This window comes from Delphinus delphis, chromosome 7 (genome assembly GCF_949987515.2).
Source record: "Delphinus delphis chromosome 7, mDelDel1.2, whole genome shotgun sequence".
NCBI lineage: Eukaryota > Metazoa > Chordata > Mammalia > Artiodactyla > Delphinidae > Delphinus > Delphinus delphis.
Window position 1 is genome coordinate 45,212,589 of NC_082689.1, and position 18,071 is coordinate 45,230,659.

General features: G+C 35.1%; 1 protein-coding gene across 1 annotated transcript in view; it reads left to right on the plus strand.

Moving 5' to 3' along the window:
• The window catches only part of COL5A2 (collagen type V alpha 2 chain), a 144,922-nt gene extending 137,836 nt beyond the window's left edge, over positions 1 to 7,086 (plus strand). Inside the window, exons 51-54 of the mRNA XM_060016451.1 lie at positions 257 to 548; positions 2,191 to 2,378; positions 4,416 to 4,655; positions 5,341 to 7,086. Coding sequence (XP_059872434.1) covers positions 257 to 548; positions 2,191 to 2,378; positions 4,416 to 4,655; positions 5,341 to 5,487 — 867 coding nt within the window. The 3' untranslated portion in view covers positions 5,488 to 7,086. The remainder of the gene's footprint in view (positions 1 to 256; positions 549 to 2,190; positions 2,379 to 4,415; positions 4,656 to 5,340) is intronic.
• Positions 7,087 to 18,071: the final 10,985 nt, after the last annotated feature.

Below are 18,071 nucleotides of genomic sequence, written 5' to 3' on the forward strand. Positions count from 1 at the left end.
CTCAGATGCCAACTTGCAGATATGTTGCCTGAAAAGCCATTATGCATCATTTCTCACCCTTGGAATGTTACAGGTTCACAGGCCAGAACCATCTAGTTTAAAAAGGGCATGAGTCACAGATCTCCCAAGTACCATCACATTGGGGTGTTGCATTGTAACTCTCTCTGCACCAAGTCCCATCAATGCCTTTGCGTCCAACAGAAAAACAAAAACCAAAAAAATGTGTTAAATGTATTTCCAATTTTTTTTAAATTAGGGTCCTCCTGGCGAGCCTGGTCCCCCGGGCCCTCCGGGTCCCCCTGGCCACCTTACAGCTGCTCTTGGGGATATCATGGGGCACTATGATGAGAGCATGCCAGATCCACTTCCAGAGTTTACTGAAGATCAGGCAGCTCCTGATGACAAAAATAAAACGGACCCAGGGGTGCATGCTACCCTGAAGTCACTCAGTAGTCAGATCGAAACCATGCGCAGCCCTGATGGCTCTAGAAAGCACCCAGCCCGAACTTGTGATGACTTAAAGCTTTGCCATTCTGCAAAGCAGAGCGGTGAGTAGACAGCTGCCCATTTGAGCAAAGCTCATTGCTTCTTATGTGTAATTCTCCAATGCATTCCAAAATATTTTATTTACTCTCTATTTAGTGATAGACACAAGAGAGAAAATGGTGGACAGTCACAGAGTTTGTGGTTTAGTGGTGGGAATGGCCAATGATATGAAAAATTAGGGCGTGAGAAGCTAAGCGCTTTAATAGAGGACGTAGCCTATTCATGATCCAGTTTCACGGTGGTAGTTCCATTTCCATCCAGAAGTCTTAAAATATTGATAATTTTGTGGTGATATAAATGTCCAAAATACTTGCTTATGCAAGGTTAAATATATTTGGTTACCTCAGTAATTCTCAGGGATTTAATATGCTAACATATAGTTGGATCATCAAGAGTAGAATAAAGTATAAATTTTACTTCCCAAATTTATTTGAATATGGAATTCTTTTCATGTCATTTACTGTTCTACAAATCACACTTCAGTAATCTCTGCTGCAGGATTATGTTATAGTTATGTTATAAAATATTTTGGAATTAAATAGTCTTTTTCTCTAGTTGTATATACCATGCCTGAAGTTTGCAAAATTCTATCATTTTGATTAATCTAATAAGACCTGGAAAAGAAAGATCCTAGGCCATAGGAATGAGCTATGAAATGCTTAAAAGTTTCAGTTAAATTTGAAATGATATTGACAGGGATAGCTAAAATTGTTATCTTTGCAGAATAAGCAATTCGATTACTAACTCTATACCTTACATCCCACCATCAAATAAATGCCCCTTCATTTCATTTAAAATGCAGTTTTTCCTACATAGTTTATATATATACTTTATGTATACATACATATATTTATATTTTTTATACATATGTTTTATATATACATACATATATTTATATATTTTATACATATATTACATATACTATTATATAAATGGTATATATTTATATATACATATATAAATATACATGTAATATATATACATATATTTTATATATGTACAAAATATACACACAGATGTGTACATAGACATATATGCACAAAAATTTATTAGTTTGTGTGTTTACTGACTGTATCTCTAGCACCAAGCACTATCTTGGTATATCCTGCTTCAAGGATCTCTTCTACATGAGAAGATCAATTCTAAATAAGGCCAGTGAGATAATTCATAGCATTCTAATTGTAGTTTGACTCATTTACTTACTTTATTCATAGTTTTGAATACATTATTTTATTACATTTCCATCATTATTTGTTTTAAAATATTGGCTTTACAAATTAAGTGGGAACACGTTCGTTTTGGCAAAGCTGCTTACTTACTGTGGATTCTCTCTTTTTGGTATAGTTTCTCATTTGTAAAATGGGTTAGTTTCTCATTTATAAAATGGGTATAATGATATTTTCTTCACATTTGTGTTTTGAGCCTTAGGCACCTTTTGGCAAGGTGCCTGGCATGTAGAAAGGGCCCAAATGCAGAAGTTACTTCTTCCTTAGCTGCAGAGTGTTTCTTTAACTGTGATTCTCTCTTCAAAGAGTCCTTAATCAATGACTTCATATTTTCGAACCCTCTGTTAATTCTTTTAGAGACTCATAATCATGTTTGAAATTCTTTTCATTTAGCAAATATTTTTATTTTGGAAAATAGGTGAATACTGGATTGATCCTAACCAGGGATCTGTTGAAGATGCAATCAAAGTTTACTGCAACATGGAAACAGGAGAAACATGTATTTCAGCAAACCCATCCAGTGTACCACGTAAAACCTGGTGGGCCAGCAAATCTCCTGATAATAAACCTGTTTGGTATGGTCTTGATATGAATAGAGGATCTCAGGTAATTTAATATATTTACTTAAAATTGTATTCATTGCTTGTCATTATTTATTGTATGTATTTAGGACTGTGCTATTATTTTTTGACTGGGTTTATTTTGAAGTGATATATTCTCATTAGTTACAACTGCGGTATCATTGCATAAACATTACTATGAATTAAATTAACATAAATTTTGAATGATAATTTTCCCATTGATGGAATGTACAAAAGTAATTATTTTTTCATATTAGCTCCTTTAATGCATATGACACTGACTGTGGTGTAGACTTGAAGGGATCTTGCCATAGTTGAAAGACAGGAAGTATATTTAGCGTCAGAAGACCTAGGTGACTCATACCTGGATGTCTTACTAACTTTGGGACCTTAGGAAGTCACTTAACCTTTTGGAGCTTCAGTTTCGCCATTTTAAAGTGAGGGCAATAATATTTATCTCATAGTTTCTGTGTGTATATAAGATGCTTAATATAGTGTCTAGTATTTGGTAAGTTATGGATAAATATTAGATAATTACTATAATATTATTTTTAATGATTGAATCACTTTGCAAACCTTTTAGTATTATTTAAACTTAAGGCATTTTTATGATTATGTAAATTGTATTGATATTTTTCTGAGTCTAGTCCCCTCTATGTTTCTTTCATGGTCCAGTGTTTAGATTCTAATTCTATTCCAGATCTCTTTATGGCAGCCTAACTCTGAAATTTTCTTCTCAACTCTGCTCCTGACCTTTTCTCAGAATTCCTGTTCATAATAAACATAGTAGGAGGACATTATGGGTATATGCAGGATATACTAGAATCAACCATTATTTAATGAAAAGGAAAATTTTTTAATTTAAATATACCTAAGTGAAATGTAATTTAGTTAGCATATTATGTAAAAAGCTCATATAGGAGCATTGAAAGTAAAGCTCAAAGTAGAAGATGGGTAGGAAATATCCTGTAGGAAGTTATTTTTGACTATTTGTTTTAGCTAATGGAAAACTCGTACTTCATATTTCCTACAAGTATATAACAGTCGGGTTAAAAAAGATTTTATACCAATAGTTAAGTCCTAATTCTTATTATAATTAACAATAAAAACAGTGAGTTATTTTTGCTACATGATTGAATATCCAAACCTATGCCCAAGTATATAACTTCTTCTAAAAAGTAATATTCAAGATTTTTTTTAAACAAATAGAGAAGCAAATTTAAAAATACTTAAACTTTCTCTGGTGAGTTATAATTAGCTTTGGTTTCATCACCACTTGTTTGGGGTAGTAAGGACAAAGCTTCTTATTTGTGAATATTCATAGAAATTTTAAGATATTTTTATGTATATAGGTATACTATCTTGTTATATGAAAGAATAATACTCTTCAAAAGAAGTAATACTCTTCAAAATTAATTTGTCTGAAATCAATACACACACACACACACACACACACACACACACACACACACACACACACCCCACTATAAAACTAATCAGTATTACATATATTGGGGCCCAGGGCAGGCCGCTCCAAAATATGATTCAGTGGCATGTTGATTATTTTGAATTAAAGTTATTTAAGTAACGGTTGATGCAAGAGGGACACTTTGACCCTGCTCTTTGTCTCCCCGAAAGCAGGAAATAAATCTCCCTTGTGAAAGGTACCGTCCCTGTACTGGGGGACAGAAAGACATTTTTATCATCAGAGACAGGGAATTTAGAGCCAAGAAGCCTGTATAAACAAACCTTGTTATTTCCTTATTAATTTACTACCCAAGCCCAAACTTTAAATTCCTTACCAATTACATACCCAAACCTAGGTTTCTTTGTCCTGTCAATTCCTTTCAAATTTATTGTTTTATTGTTTTTTTGTCTAAAAAGTATAAAAGCTGCCTGCTTTGGCCACTTCTTAGGTTCCATTTCTATGAGACCTCTGTGTCCTGATTTAAAGTTGTTTCTTTTTCTCCTGTTAATCTGTCTTGTGCCAATTTTATTAGTCCAACCATAAGAACTCAAGAGGGGTAGACACATATAACAAAGACTCTTTTTGTTTTTCTAGTTTGTTTATGGAGACCACCAGTCACCTAATGCAGCCATTACACAAATGACCTTCTTGCGCCTTTTATCGAAAGAAGCCTCCCAGAACATTACTTACATCTGTAAAAACAGTGTAGGATACATGGATGATCAAGCTAAGAACTTCAAGAAAGCTGTGGTTCTCAAAGGGTCAAATGACTTAGAAATCAAAGCAGAGGGAAACGTTAGATTCAGATATGTAGTTCTTCATGATACTTGCTCTGTAAGTACTTTTGATCCATATTGATCTGGTTGAAGAAAAAAATCATTTTGTTAAAAATACTGCCCTGGCACTAGAGGTGGGGGCAATTTTACCCTGTATATAAACACAACAGCAGTTTGTTTATAGTTGTTCCTTAGGGTAAATTTGAATGTGTGTTAGTACGTGAAATACCGGTAGAGATTTTAATACAAAACAATAAAGGACTGGATCCTTGCAGCTCTTTTGCAAACTCACTTTGGTTCTCCTGCAAGTTACTTAGTTTATTTAATCTCAATTCCATGCTTATGATTTCCTGATTCTAAAATATGCAATCAATCTGAGTTACCTTACATTTTTCACTGATTTATATGTCTTCCCCCTTGCATATCTAGATATAAAAAAGGAAAATAGTTAATGATGAATTATGGTTTCACTTGTGAAAATCAAAAAGGCTTTCATAATTTATATTGTTAGTGACCATTTGGGAAGCTGCAAAAGAATAAAGGTCATTTTCTCAATTTAAAGAATGAGAGAAATGCCTGCCAGTTATGCCAGTATCTCACTTCATGTTAGCAGCGCTCTTACTTTTAAATAGTGCTCTAAAAATCATTGCTTTTACCTTATAAAAACTGGTTTGGAAGCTGCTGTCCAAAATCTTTGGAGTAATTTGTATATGCTGTTAACCCGTTGTACCATTTAATTCCAGAAACGAAATGGAAATGTGGGCAAGACCATCTTTGAATATAGAACACAGAATGTGGCACGCTTGCCCATTATAGATCTTGCCCCTGTGGATGTCGGCAGTACAGACCAAGAATTTGGCATCGAAGTTGGGCCAGTTTGTTTTGTGTGAAGCAAGCCGAGATACATCAACAATGAGCACCACCCCGACCCTCAATGACCACCACCATTCACAGGACTTTGACTGTTTGAAGCTGATCCTGAGACTCTTGAAGTAATGGCTGATCCTGCATCAGCATTGTATATATGGTCTTAAGTGCCTGGCCTCCTTATCCTTCAGAATATTTATTTTACTTACAATCCTCAAGTCTTAATTGATTTAAAATATTTTTCAATAAGCGGTTTAGGTTTAAGATGATCCATGATTATGACAACCTTTAAAAAAAGTAAACTGTTTGAATAAATAAATCTCCATTTTCTTCAATTTATTTCAATGTAATGACAAAATTGCTTAGTATTTATAAGAAAATCTTTCTTCCTGGCAGATAGCTTAAAGAGTGGGGTATGTAAAACCACAACACATGTTTATTTCACGTGGCTGCAGTTGGAAAAATAGAAAGTAGTGCCCTTTTGTGACCTCTCATTTCCAGATTATCAATTAAAAATGAAAGCAAAATGTTTATCCTTGTGATTGAAACCCACATGCATGTCTTGATATTGTATAACTAACATGGAGACTCTTTAAAGGGAACCATGAAAAACATATCAGTTTCTCACTGTCTTAAATGGAATGTTAAAATAGTATATATTCAATGGAATTTCTGAAAAAAAAGTAATCCTAAATTTTTGTAAAGTGTGGTGAATCTAGACTTCTTCCTCATTCAATTTTAAAGCTACCTTTCCCTCTTGACTCGATCTATCAATATAGGTAGAAGTTAAATGAGTATACCGTTGAATACATTTGAACTTCCTTGTTTAAGAAAACATAGAATGCTAAATAATTTCCACATAACTTTAAAAAAGAATGTTCAGGACCCAAAGTTGAGAGTCTTCCACATGTACAATCTCATCTTCCTGAGGCCTATAACGAAGAAAAAGATTTAGAAACTCAGAGTTGTGCAGCTGATTCTAATCAAATCTGATGATTGGAATTAGAACATTTGGCCTTTGAACTCTCATAGGAAAAATGACCCAACATTTCTTAGCATGAGCTACCTCATCTCTACAAGCTGGGATGGACTTACTAGTCTTGTTTATATTTTAGATACTAAAAGGTGCTATGCTTCTGTGATTATTCCAAGACTGGAGATAGGCAGGGCTAAAGTGTATTATTATTTTTCCTTTAATAATGGTGCTAAAATTCCTTCTATAAAATTCTTTAAAAATAAAGATGGTTTCATCAATACCATTTGTGAAAACATAACTGTTACACTTCCCGTTTCTGAAAGAAGGAGCATTGTTCCAGTGCCTGTTCACTGTTCATCTGTCATACTGTATCTGGAATGTTTTGTAATACTTGCATGTTTCTTAGACTAGAACATGTAGGTCCCCTTATGTCTCAAGGATTTTTTTTCCTTAATTGCATTTGTTGGCTCCATTTTTATTTTTTCTTTAAAAATAAACATCTGGGACCATCCCAAAGGACAAGCCATGCACACAACTTTAGTGATGTATCTCTGCAAAGCATTGAATTAAATGCACGCTTTTGTCATGTCAATGGTTTTCGTTTCGTGGAATTCCTTTGAACATATTAGATCCATTTCATTTTCAGTAGTGAAAAGTTAGGTGGTGTGGTATTCTTTGTTTGCCATTTGTTTAAAAGATAAAACAACAAATACCTTTCATCATGTAGATACTGGCTTATAAAGAAAATCAATTTGCAGCATCACTCACAAAGGCAACACGACACTAATTATCACTCTCTATGCCCTTAAAAATCTCAGGGTACTGACTATTGATAACAAGAGAAAAGCAACTTATTTTTCATGGTTGAATAAACTGTGATAATAAAACGTATGTCCCAGTGTATCACATATGAATTTAGCCTAAATGTTTGCAGAGTTTTACCTTCAATATTTATTTCACAATATTTTCTCCCAAATTGGTTATTATTTGAGCTCCACGTCTTGATTTTGAATATTTGAATATGTATATACCTAAAGATTTGTGAGTTTTGTTTGTAGTAACACTTCCTCCAAGTCCAACCTATACAAGTTGTACAAGTTCAGCTAGATGAGCCAGAAATGCGTGGTGATTCTCTTAAGTCAAAAGCACCGATAATTTTCAACTATAGAAATACCACTTCTTATTTGAACCTCAGGAATGTTACAAATAAAAGGCTGTCCCAGACCATTCCAGAATCCCTCAAATTTCTTGCCTTTGTTCCATATCTATAGGTTTCATTAGACGAGTGTACTTCTTTCCGTCATGTCCAACGCACACCCCAAACTCTGCATAATCAAAAGTGAAATAATCTGCAGCTGGGGAGGATGGTGAAATTAATTTATTATTACTTTATTAAAAATACAAATGAAAGTTCCCCAAATGAACAGAAAGGAAGAAAAATAGTAAAGAAAACACAGACAATGCTGAAAAAGTCCCAGACTCCTAACACAAAATTTGGCAAATGAGCCAGTTTCAATGTAACTTATTTTAAATTAAAAAAAGATTCAAAGAAATTGTAGAGAACATTTCTACTCACATCAGTGTTGTTATATGGCAGAAAGCAAGTGCAAGAAAAATCTGGAAAAAAAAAAATCATTGGAACCACCTCACTTAGAGTTCCTATCCCACCATGAAAGAAGAACACCTCAAGATAACACTTTTCTTTGAAATTATGAAAATTTTAGGAGAGACTAAGAATAATCACTTAAAAGCTGATTTGGGGGCTGAGGTCCAACAGTGGCAAACCAAGGCAATGATGCTGCAAAGACAACCAAAAGCCTATGGAGCGTGGGGCATGCCAGTAGGATGATTAGCTCATTATGTTTCAAAAAATTACGATACTTATATCTCAAAGCTGATTTATGTTCTGTGTTCCCTATCTCAGGCAAGAGCCTCATCATTCATCCATTTAGGCAGGCCAGAAACCTGGTAGTCATTCTTGTCACCTCTCTCTCCCTTACAATGCCAGAACCCTGGCATTGCTAAGTATTTTCAATTTTGCTTCCTAAATGTTCCTTATGGCCATACCCTTCGCTCTACCTCCACTGCCACTATCCTAGCTCATATTAGCATTATTTCTCACCTGGGCTCCTTCAATAGCCTTCTAAAAGGTTTTTAGGCATCCATTCTTACCCTCTTCTGATCCATTACTCCCAGGAGAACCAGAGCGATCAATCTGAAATATAAACCTGAATATGTCACCTCACTCTCCGCCACCATCCAACACAACACACAGAGATGCACGCGCACGTGCACGCGCGCGCACACACACACACACACATCCTTAAAAAGCTTCACTGGTAGCTTCTAGGATAAAGACAAAATACTTAAACTTTATGAGGCTCTGGCATGACCTGACTTCCTGCCTAATTCTCAAGCTTCATTTTGCCACCATCCGCTTTATTCTCTGCTTCACACACAATGAATTTCTGTCCATTTCTTAAACCAGATTCCCCATCCTGTCAAAGGCCATCTGCATTTGCATTTATTTTGCCCAGTTTACTAGTACTCATCTTTTAGAGCTCTGTTCAATGCTGTATCCTCATGAAATCCTCCTAGAGTCCTCACCCTTCACTACCTCCCAGGTTAGATAACGTCCCCCGTTATAAATTTTCTTGGCACCTTGTATTTTTTCCTTATAGCACAAATTATGATGCTTTCTATAATTGTATGATTATTTGATTAGTCTTAATCTTCTCTATTAATTGTATTTTTTATAAAGGCAGGGGCTCTTTACAAGGATCCAACATACTGCTTGATATTTGTGTTTGTTCAAAATACATTCATTGAATGAATGATGAGAAAATATCTACTGTGTAACTGGAAAAGTATATTTAGAGAATATTCATAGTTGATTTACGTACTAGCATGAAGCACATGTCATTATTACTATTGTATTGTGATTACTGTTTCTATTTGTATTACTAGATAGAAAACATAACAGAAGAAGTGATTCTATCCACAAAGGCAATAACAACATACAACACTAAGGACCTAACATGATAAGACATTTATAGAACCTGATTGAAAAAAAAACATAACTTTTGACCAAGGTATGTAAAATAAGATAAAATGGGCATAATTGTGCCTTTTTCTCACATAGGGAAACTCAGTATTTGAAAAATGTAATTCTTTTTCCTAAATTAAAATATAAGTTTAGTACAATCTTACTTAAAATCCCTGTAGGATCTTAAAAGCATGGGACATGACAAAACCATTTTAAAGCTCGTTGGAATCAAAAATATGCAAGAAAAATGTTAAGGAATCCCCCCCAAAACAGAAATGCTGAGTAAAGATGGGTCACTCTTCCTATTAGATATGAAAAAAATAATAAAAATCTACTGACCATGGTAAAAGAAGAGTATTTAGACAAGAATCTATATATCTATATTAGATTTATATATATAAATACATGTCTATATTATATTTTTAATGTATAATTAAATTAATTCTCATTAATTCAATAAATGGTGTTACAGTTACTTGATAGACATTTATCATTTTAAAGAATGTTTCCTTCCTTGGTCCTTAAACCAAGACATTTCCCAAATGGACTGAATATTTCACTTTTTAAAAAACCTCTAAATGTAGTATTTGCATAAATTATTTTGAGTAGTTTAATAATCTTGGAATGGTAATGAAAGCAAATATATAAATAACAAAGTAAAATGTTGAAATATCAGATTCTAAAATTTTAAATCTATATTATAAAACTCAATGAGCATGCATAAGAGCTTGTTTAAACATGGAAAATTTTTGTAATAACTATGACAGAAAAGACTTGCTATACTTGCAAAAAAAAAAACCCTTAAAAATCAGTACAAAAAAGCAAAATTATGCAAAATCCTATGTAGATAATTCAGAAAGTCATAATATAAAGGCCAATAAACATGTGGAAGAAATATAATGTCATTAGAAAGAAAAACTGCAACCAAAACAGTAAGATATTAAATTTCATCTATCAGAATTTGACAAATATTAAAATGTTTGATTGTAATAGGTGTAAAAGAAGATGCAGGAAAACACTCACATACACTTTCTGTCTGTTTTTCCCACTGGATGTGGAAAGTATAGTTACAGTCATTTTACCAAATTGGTTTACTTAGAGTTCCTGTAAATGTGAGTAGATAGTGCCACCAGAAGTGACCTGGGGGTAGGAGAAAGAAGAGGATACACTGGAGATCTTCCAGAACTATGAATTTTAACAGATGATGAGTAACTTAAAATATCATTTGTAAAAATTGCAGATACAAATATAAAATAGAATGGAACTTAAAATTCACATAACAAAACCAATTTCACAATGGTGGCCGATTAATTTACACTATAGCCTAAGAATCTGTTGTGAGTGCATGTTTTGCTTGTGTATTTCATGTAAGGATATTGGTATATTTTTTGTTTGGAATATAGTATCCAGTTGATGCTACAGGAAGTCATTCCATGCTTTATAGGCTGTTTTTACCATTTTACCATTTTGTGGGTAAAACAGACCAATATACCAACTGAATTGAATAAACACATGGTTATAACTGATCTAAATGGAGTATGCACAGTGGAACCACAGAACTAAGCCCTCTAAAGGAGGCTGGGATTTGGAGAGGAGGGAGAGCAAAGAAGACTACCTGGAAAAGGTTTTCTCTTAATGAGTTGTGAGGGGTTAAGACAGTGTCTTGAGCAATGAAGGCATACCAGATATAAGGAACAACATAAATTAGGGTATGCAGTTCTTAAGAGCTGTGGCTTGTTCAGGGAATCCCAGTTGGGCTGACATGGCAGTAGACTGCCTACAAGGGATTGTTTGGAGTTAAAGTAGAAAGAGGTACCATGAAGGTATGTCAAGCTAAAGAGATTGAAAATTATTCTGAAGAAGTTTTTTTTTTTTTTTTCCGGCAGCTATTTTTGGTTATAAGCTGGGAGTGTGAACATACTCTCTAGAGAACCCTTGGAAATGTGTGAGGAGGGTGTTTGTGATTATAGCAGTTGGGAAATATTCTAGGCGTTTTATGGATGGGCCAAAGATGTTGAATATCTTGCATGCAAGCTAATCCCTTTGAACAAAATCTGAACCATCCAAAATATCAATAGAACATTTACTGCAAAATACCGAAGTTTTAAGCAAAGAAGTTACATATTGTGATTTGCATATTGGAAAGATCACCTCGGCAGCAATACTCAGGGAGAATTTTTACTGTGAGTGAGACTGACAACAGAGAGATTAGTTAGAACAAGTTTGGAGAAAAAGTAACAGGGAATGAGAAGTCAATGCCACTGAGGATGGAGAAAGAGAGATGGACTTGAAGAAATTGAAGAAATAGAATCAACAAAATCTGATGAAAGAGTGAGAGGGTGAGACAGCAAGAGATTTAGGATTATTCTCAGGTTTCTGGCTTCTTAGGTACCTGGATGGAAGATGATGACATTTACTAACATGGGGAATAGAAAAGGAAACAGGCTGAGGATGTAACTGATGTGTGTATGGAGCATCTCTCTGGAGATAAAGTGGATGTTATATCTAAAGATATGTGAGCCATCACATCATGCAATAATGCAGTTTCTATTCTCATTTTTGCCCTTTCATGACTAAACTCAAGAAGACCAATAGAAAGAAATATGAAGAAAGATGAAAATTCTGGTTTAAAATCAAGCTAAGCAAAGATACCAGTGAGACTGTTATAATAAGGATCCCTAAAGATGAAATTGTACTAATTAAGCATAATCCTGTACAACTTACACTTTTAATTCTCTGCTGGATTTGATTTTGATGCCATCAACAAACACCTCAAATGATATTTAATTCACATCAATGCCTTACCATGGTACTATCTTACAAGTTAAAAGCAAAAACAAAAACACGAAGAGTGCGTTTATTTTTATCTAAGAATACAATCCACCACAATTTAAAGAGTGTGTAACAAAAGCCTACATATATAAGCAATTACAGTTAAATGCCATCAATACTATAAGAGATTGGTCTGCACATATGTGAAGTAAAAAATGTGGATTCAGATGGTAATAAATAGAGGAAGGTAGAAATGCAATGTGAACAATTTTCCCAAGAGTTGAAACTGTTATGAGATAGATCTTATAACGAAAGGCAGCTGGAGATACAGAATGACCACAATTGTTAGTCACTTTAATGAGAAAAATGCAACAAAATTGAAGACATCTGTAGTCCAAATGTAAGCCCTAAAGATTCAGATAGGCAGATGCAGTCCAAGCCCCTCCTTGAGACATCTGGCAAGTTTCTCTGAATAATGCTGTGCCCTGTGGGCTCTTACAGGCAGTTACAGCCTTCATTCCTTCAAATCTGTGCTCTTGCTGATGCCACTGAGGACAGTTTCCAGGTGGTTTAAACTCAAGACAAGATTTGAAAATCAGACCCCAATCATTTTTATCAGTAGCACAAATGATAACCCTCCTTCTGTTTAGTCTCCTCTCTCTTCTCATAACCCTTGAATTAATCACAACCTTAGCCCTCAAAATTAAACCCTCCTTTTCTTAATCCATTAAAAACCAAGGATGCCAAATCCAACGCTTGATGATGCTTTCTCCACATAACCCCTCCCACCACAGGCACAGCATGCTGTCCTTTTCCCCTTTCCTTTGGAAGTTTTGCTCCCTAATGATTTCATTCTGGAGCCAGATGATTTCATCGACCATCTGTACAAGGGTACTTTCCAAATCTACTTAACTGCCCCTGACCTAGTATTCGCCAATCAGTCACACATTTTATCATGTTCAGCTATCCTTCCAAAGGAATCACTGTCATGGTGAACTGCCATGTAGAGAGCTGTGAGTAAGACTGGAGTTGTGTAACTTTCCTCTGAGTTCTTCTGTGTTAAATAGAAACATCTTTTGCCTGACTTTTGATGTCCTCCTCTTGCTGTCCCCATTGTCCCCTCTTAACCTAATTTTCCCAGCAACTATGTGTATACTCTGTGACTCTTTCCTCAGTCTAGTCTTTGAAAATAAATGTGTTCTGATCCCTTGCCCAGGTTCTTCAGTCTCATCCTCTTCTTCGCTAAGATGTTGATTCATCTTTCTTTCTTCCACAGTAGGTATCTCCTCATCTCCTGTAAATCTGATGCTGTTTCACTACACTTCCCTTGACCTCAAGGCTCTCCTCAAGTAACAGCCTTCCAATAGTTAAAACCTTTATATGGGTCTACACTGAGATGTAGATTAGAAAAAAAAAAAAAGACAAAAACCTGTCACCTGACTCTTCTAAGCTCTCTGGTCCAGACTATACTTCCAGCCTTATCTCTTACACCACCACATGAAATCCATGCTTCATCTGAAACTGGGCTAATATAAGTTGCCAAATATACTTCACATAGCCTTTCCTGAGGACCTCCAAGCAGACATGACTGTTCCTTCCTTGGGCCTTTCTAAGTGCCTTGGATCTCTCTAATACAACTTACTACGTTGAATCTCATGACATTGTTATTTTCTAAATTTCATGGAATCTCATTCTCCTTGAACCTCTTTGAGCACTTGGTTCTGAGGCTTGCATTTAATAATTGCTCAGTACTGTTGTTGAAATAAATAGATTTAGGTAGCCTGGATTCTTCACTGTCCTGTGAGCATGGAATAATTATCCCTGCTTCGATTTCTCCTCTTTTTTTGTTTCTTACTCTAAAGTGGCTTTCCTTTTTGCCACAATTTACCAAAATTATTCCCCTTCTTTATTACACAACTCAAGTTTTATCTTCTTAAAGACTTTTATGACAATATAATCACCACTGGCTAATTCCTTTTCTCATCTACTACCTATATCTCAGATGGTTGGCCCAGCATAATTTAGCACTTAATTGTTCACCATCTGAAGGCTTTTGTACCATTTCATATGGGTTCAACTTATCTATTCTAGACAACACATTCCTAACAAGGAGTGATCATGTGTTATATTTCCCTATAGTGTTTGGCAGAGTGCTGAGTAGGAGCTTCTAGTAGAAAATGTGTTGCTCCACCCATATTCTCTCTTCAAAGCCAAAGCATCAGCTCCTGGAATATCTGTTACTGAGGACTCACAGCCATGCCCCTCATTAAAAATTTCCTTCAATCACCAAGACTGCCTTTCAGAAGGTTCTCCCACTCTGCACCCCTTCCAGGTTCTGGCCCAGAGTCAATGACCGTCTGAGTCAAGGTTACACAGACCCTTCACTCTTACTGTGAATTATAACAACTCTAAAGGGCCATCTCAGTTCCAGAGCTTCTTGTAGGATTTCCCAAAGCCTCGATGTCAGTTGCGCGTGGGTCAGCTTCTCCTTCTGTCCAAACCTGACCTTCTGTATCTCCCGAGATGACTCCCCAGTAAATCTTCACATAAGTTGCCATAGAGTCTGTTTCCAGGGAACCCAATCTAAGACAGAGCTTAAATCTTTTTATTATTTCTCCCACCTATTTAATTATGAAATAACTCCTTTTCAAAATTGAAGCAAGTGTATCATTGCTTTTCCATCATCACTAAACTGGTGTGAAATATAGTAATCCCCATTTATAAATTTATGGACTACATAGGGTAGCCTTTCTTCTATTAATGAACATCATGTTAGATATGGTTAAAAGATGCCAAAGTCATTTTGTGTATTTTAGTGAAATTTTAAAGGGAAATAGTTTTTGAACAAGATTTAAAGAGGTGAGAAGAAAAAGGAGGAAAAATATGATCAGATAAGAATTTGTTTAAAAAAATATTGGCTATAGATGATTGCCTTTTTTTCTTTATGACATTAACTCAACAAGTGATTCTTCAAAAATTTCTGAAGACCTTAGGTGTGGTAAATTGGGAAACATAAAGATTTAGGGAGAGCTTTCATGTATGCTCCATCATATAAAATATTTTCACCAATGTTGTATCAAGCTCACTTAGTGAGTTATGATTCAATGGAGAGTTTTGCCTGAAAAGAAAATATTTTTCACAGTTTATGATTCACTTTTAAAAATAAGTACATTCCTCTAAGATAGAACTCAGACAAGTAAAATTTTAATATAAACTAGATAAAAGCACAATCACTTTGATGTTATTTCTAACTTTGGAGCCATTACTGTTATTTTTCTTTATGTTTTTCCTAATTATTAACAAAATAAAAAAAATCTTATGGATAAAATGGTATTGTGTTAAATGAAATAAGCAGCATACAAAATTACACGTGTATTTTGTCATAATTATGTCAGCATATACAACGAAGACTTTAAGGAAGTATCCACAGATGTGAGACATGGATAATTAATTTTTCTTCCTACTTTTCTCCATTTTCCAAAAATGCTGTTATGACTGCAAAAATTTCACCCTCAAAACCTATAAAATAAATTTTATAAATGAAATATTTTTTGCTTAAATGCCAGCTTGAAGATAAAGAGAGTTGTATTCAATCTTCCATCAACAAAGAGTTAAAAAAGTGATACTATAACTGTGAATTAGAAGATTTAATTATATCATTATTTGCCATCTATAGGACATAGGAATAGTGATATAACCTCACGTGACCTTACTTTTTAAAATACGCAATTAGTGGCCTTGTAATACATTAACCTTAAGCATCCTTATCCTCTTAATATGCTATAATTTTAAAATTTAAACAGCAAACATTTTTTTTTTTTTTTGCGGTACGCAGGCCTCTCACTGTTGTGGCCTCTGCCGTTGTGGAGCACAGGCTCCGGATGCGCAGGCCCAGCGGCCACGGCTCACAGGCCCAGCCGTTCTGCGGCATGTGGGATCTTCCCAGACCCGGGCACGAACCCGTGTCCCCTGCATTGGCAGGCGGACTCTCAACCACTGCACCACCAGGGCAGCCCTAAACAGCAAACATTTTTTTTTCACACCTAGGTCACTACACTTTCCTGGTTTCCCTTTATTCCTACTCCAACTCCTTAGCTGCTTCATCCTCACTTCTCCAACCTGTAAGTATTCAAATATCCCAGAATTCAGTTCTTATACAGTTTCTCCTTTCTTTCTATACTCAGTTATTTAATGATTGTATCTACTTCCATGGATATAAAAGCCGTATATATGCTGAAACTCCTAAATTTATTTTTCTAACCTGGACCTCTCTTCTGACCTCCAGATTTATACCTAACTTCCAACTCAGCACGTTTACTTAGATGATTGATAGGCATTCTACATTTAACTTGCCCCATCTTGTTAAATCTTTTAGCTCCTCAAATCTTTTACCTTGATAGTCTCCTCTATCTCAGCTATTGGCAACTTTTCTCCCAGTTACTCAGGCCAAAACACTTGGATTCTTGCAAACAACCTAAACCAACTTGGGCTGATTTAAGAAATGCAATTTATAGATTTTATTTGAAGTTCAGGGAAATTCAGAGCAAGTTATAGAACCCAGGTTCATAAAATGAACAGCTATGAAGGGAATGCTGACATTCAGAGCCATCTTCAAAATCACACCCCAGAAGCAGCCTGGTGAAACCAACGAACTGGGCACTGGATGACATTTCTGGCACTACTGGCCAAGTTTCTTTGGAAACCTGGCTATTACTGCCCTCACTACAGCTATGACCACCACCATTCTCCTTACTTCTGTGCATCATTGTTGAAGTAGGCAGAATAATAGCTCCTAAATGTGTCCACATCCTAAGCCCTGGATCCTGGGAATATGTTATGTTACATGGCAAGGCAAGGAGGAATTAAGGTTGCAGATGGAATTCAGGTTGCTAATCAACTAACCTAAAAATGGGGAAATTATCCTGAATTTTCTAGTTGTGGGCTGGGCTGATGTAGTTAAAAGAGTCCTTATAAATGAAAGATGAGGCAGGAGAGCCAATGTCAGAGTGATACAATGTGAGAAAGACTTGACCAAATATTGCTGGCTTTGAATATGTCTAAAATGAAACTGCAAGGAATTTAATTTCTGATGCATAACACAAATAGACTCAGATAGATGATAGATAGATAGATAGATAATATTTCTGAAAATATGCACAAGAAACTGCTAACATTTGTTGCCTCTAGCTTGGAGGATAAGTAGACTAAGAGTCTTGACATTTGACTGATGGAATTTTTATTTTTGAAAGTATTATTGTTATTAATTATATAGAGTGAATACATTTCAAACTATAAAGTCAGGTATGCAAGACGATGCTATTTTCATTTGCAGTAACTAAAAGATTAATAACTTGTTGGTGGAGAAGGGGCTGACCCAAGAGGGAAATGAGGCAGTGTTTAGAGGTGGTAGAAAAAGCCTAAGCTTGCAATTGTTCTTAATATTAATGTCTGTTTTGCCAGACCCTGCTTACTTCCTTCTAAATTACCAGCAATTTCCTCCCTGATTACTACCACTTTGGAGACTTCCTAATTTACTATGTTACTATTTCCAGGGATTGTGTCATATAGAAGCCCTCAGTTTTCAATATGTCCCAAGGAGTTCCACTAAATATGATCTAAAAATCTGCAAGATTCCCCATTGCGCATTATCTCTGTTCCCAGCATGAGTTATATTATCTCATATTCCTGAAAGTCATTGCATTATTAAGCCAGAGATCTAGGATTCAATATGCTTTTTTTTCAAGAAAAATTACTAGATTGTAAACTTGCATTTTTTAAATCTATGAAAAGTTGACAAAAACCAGGAATGTTTA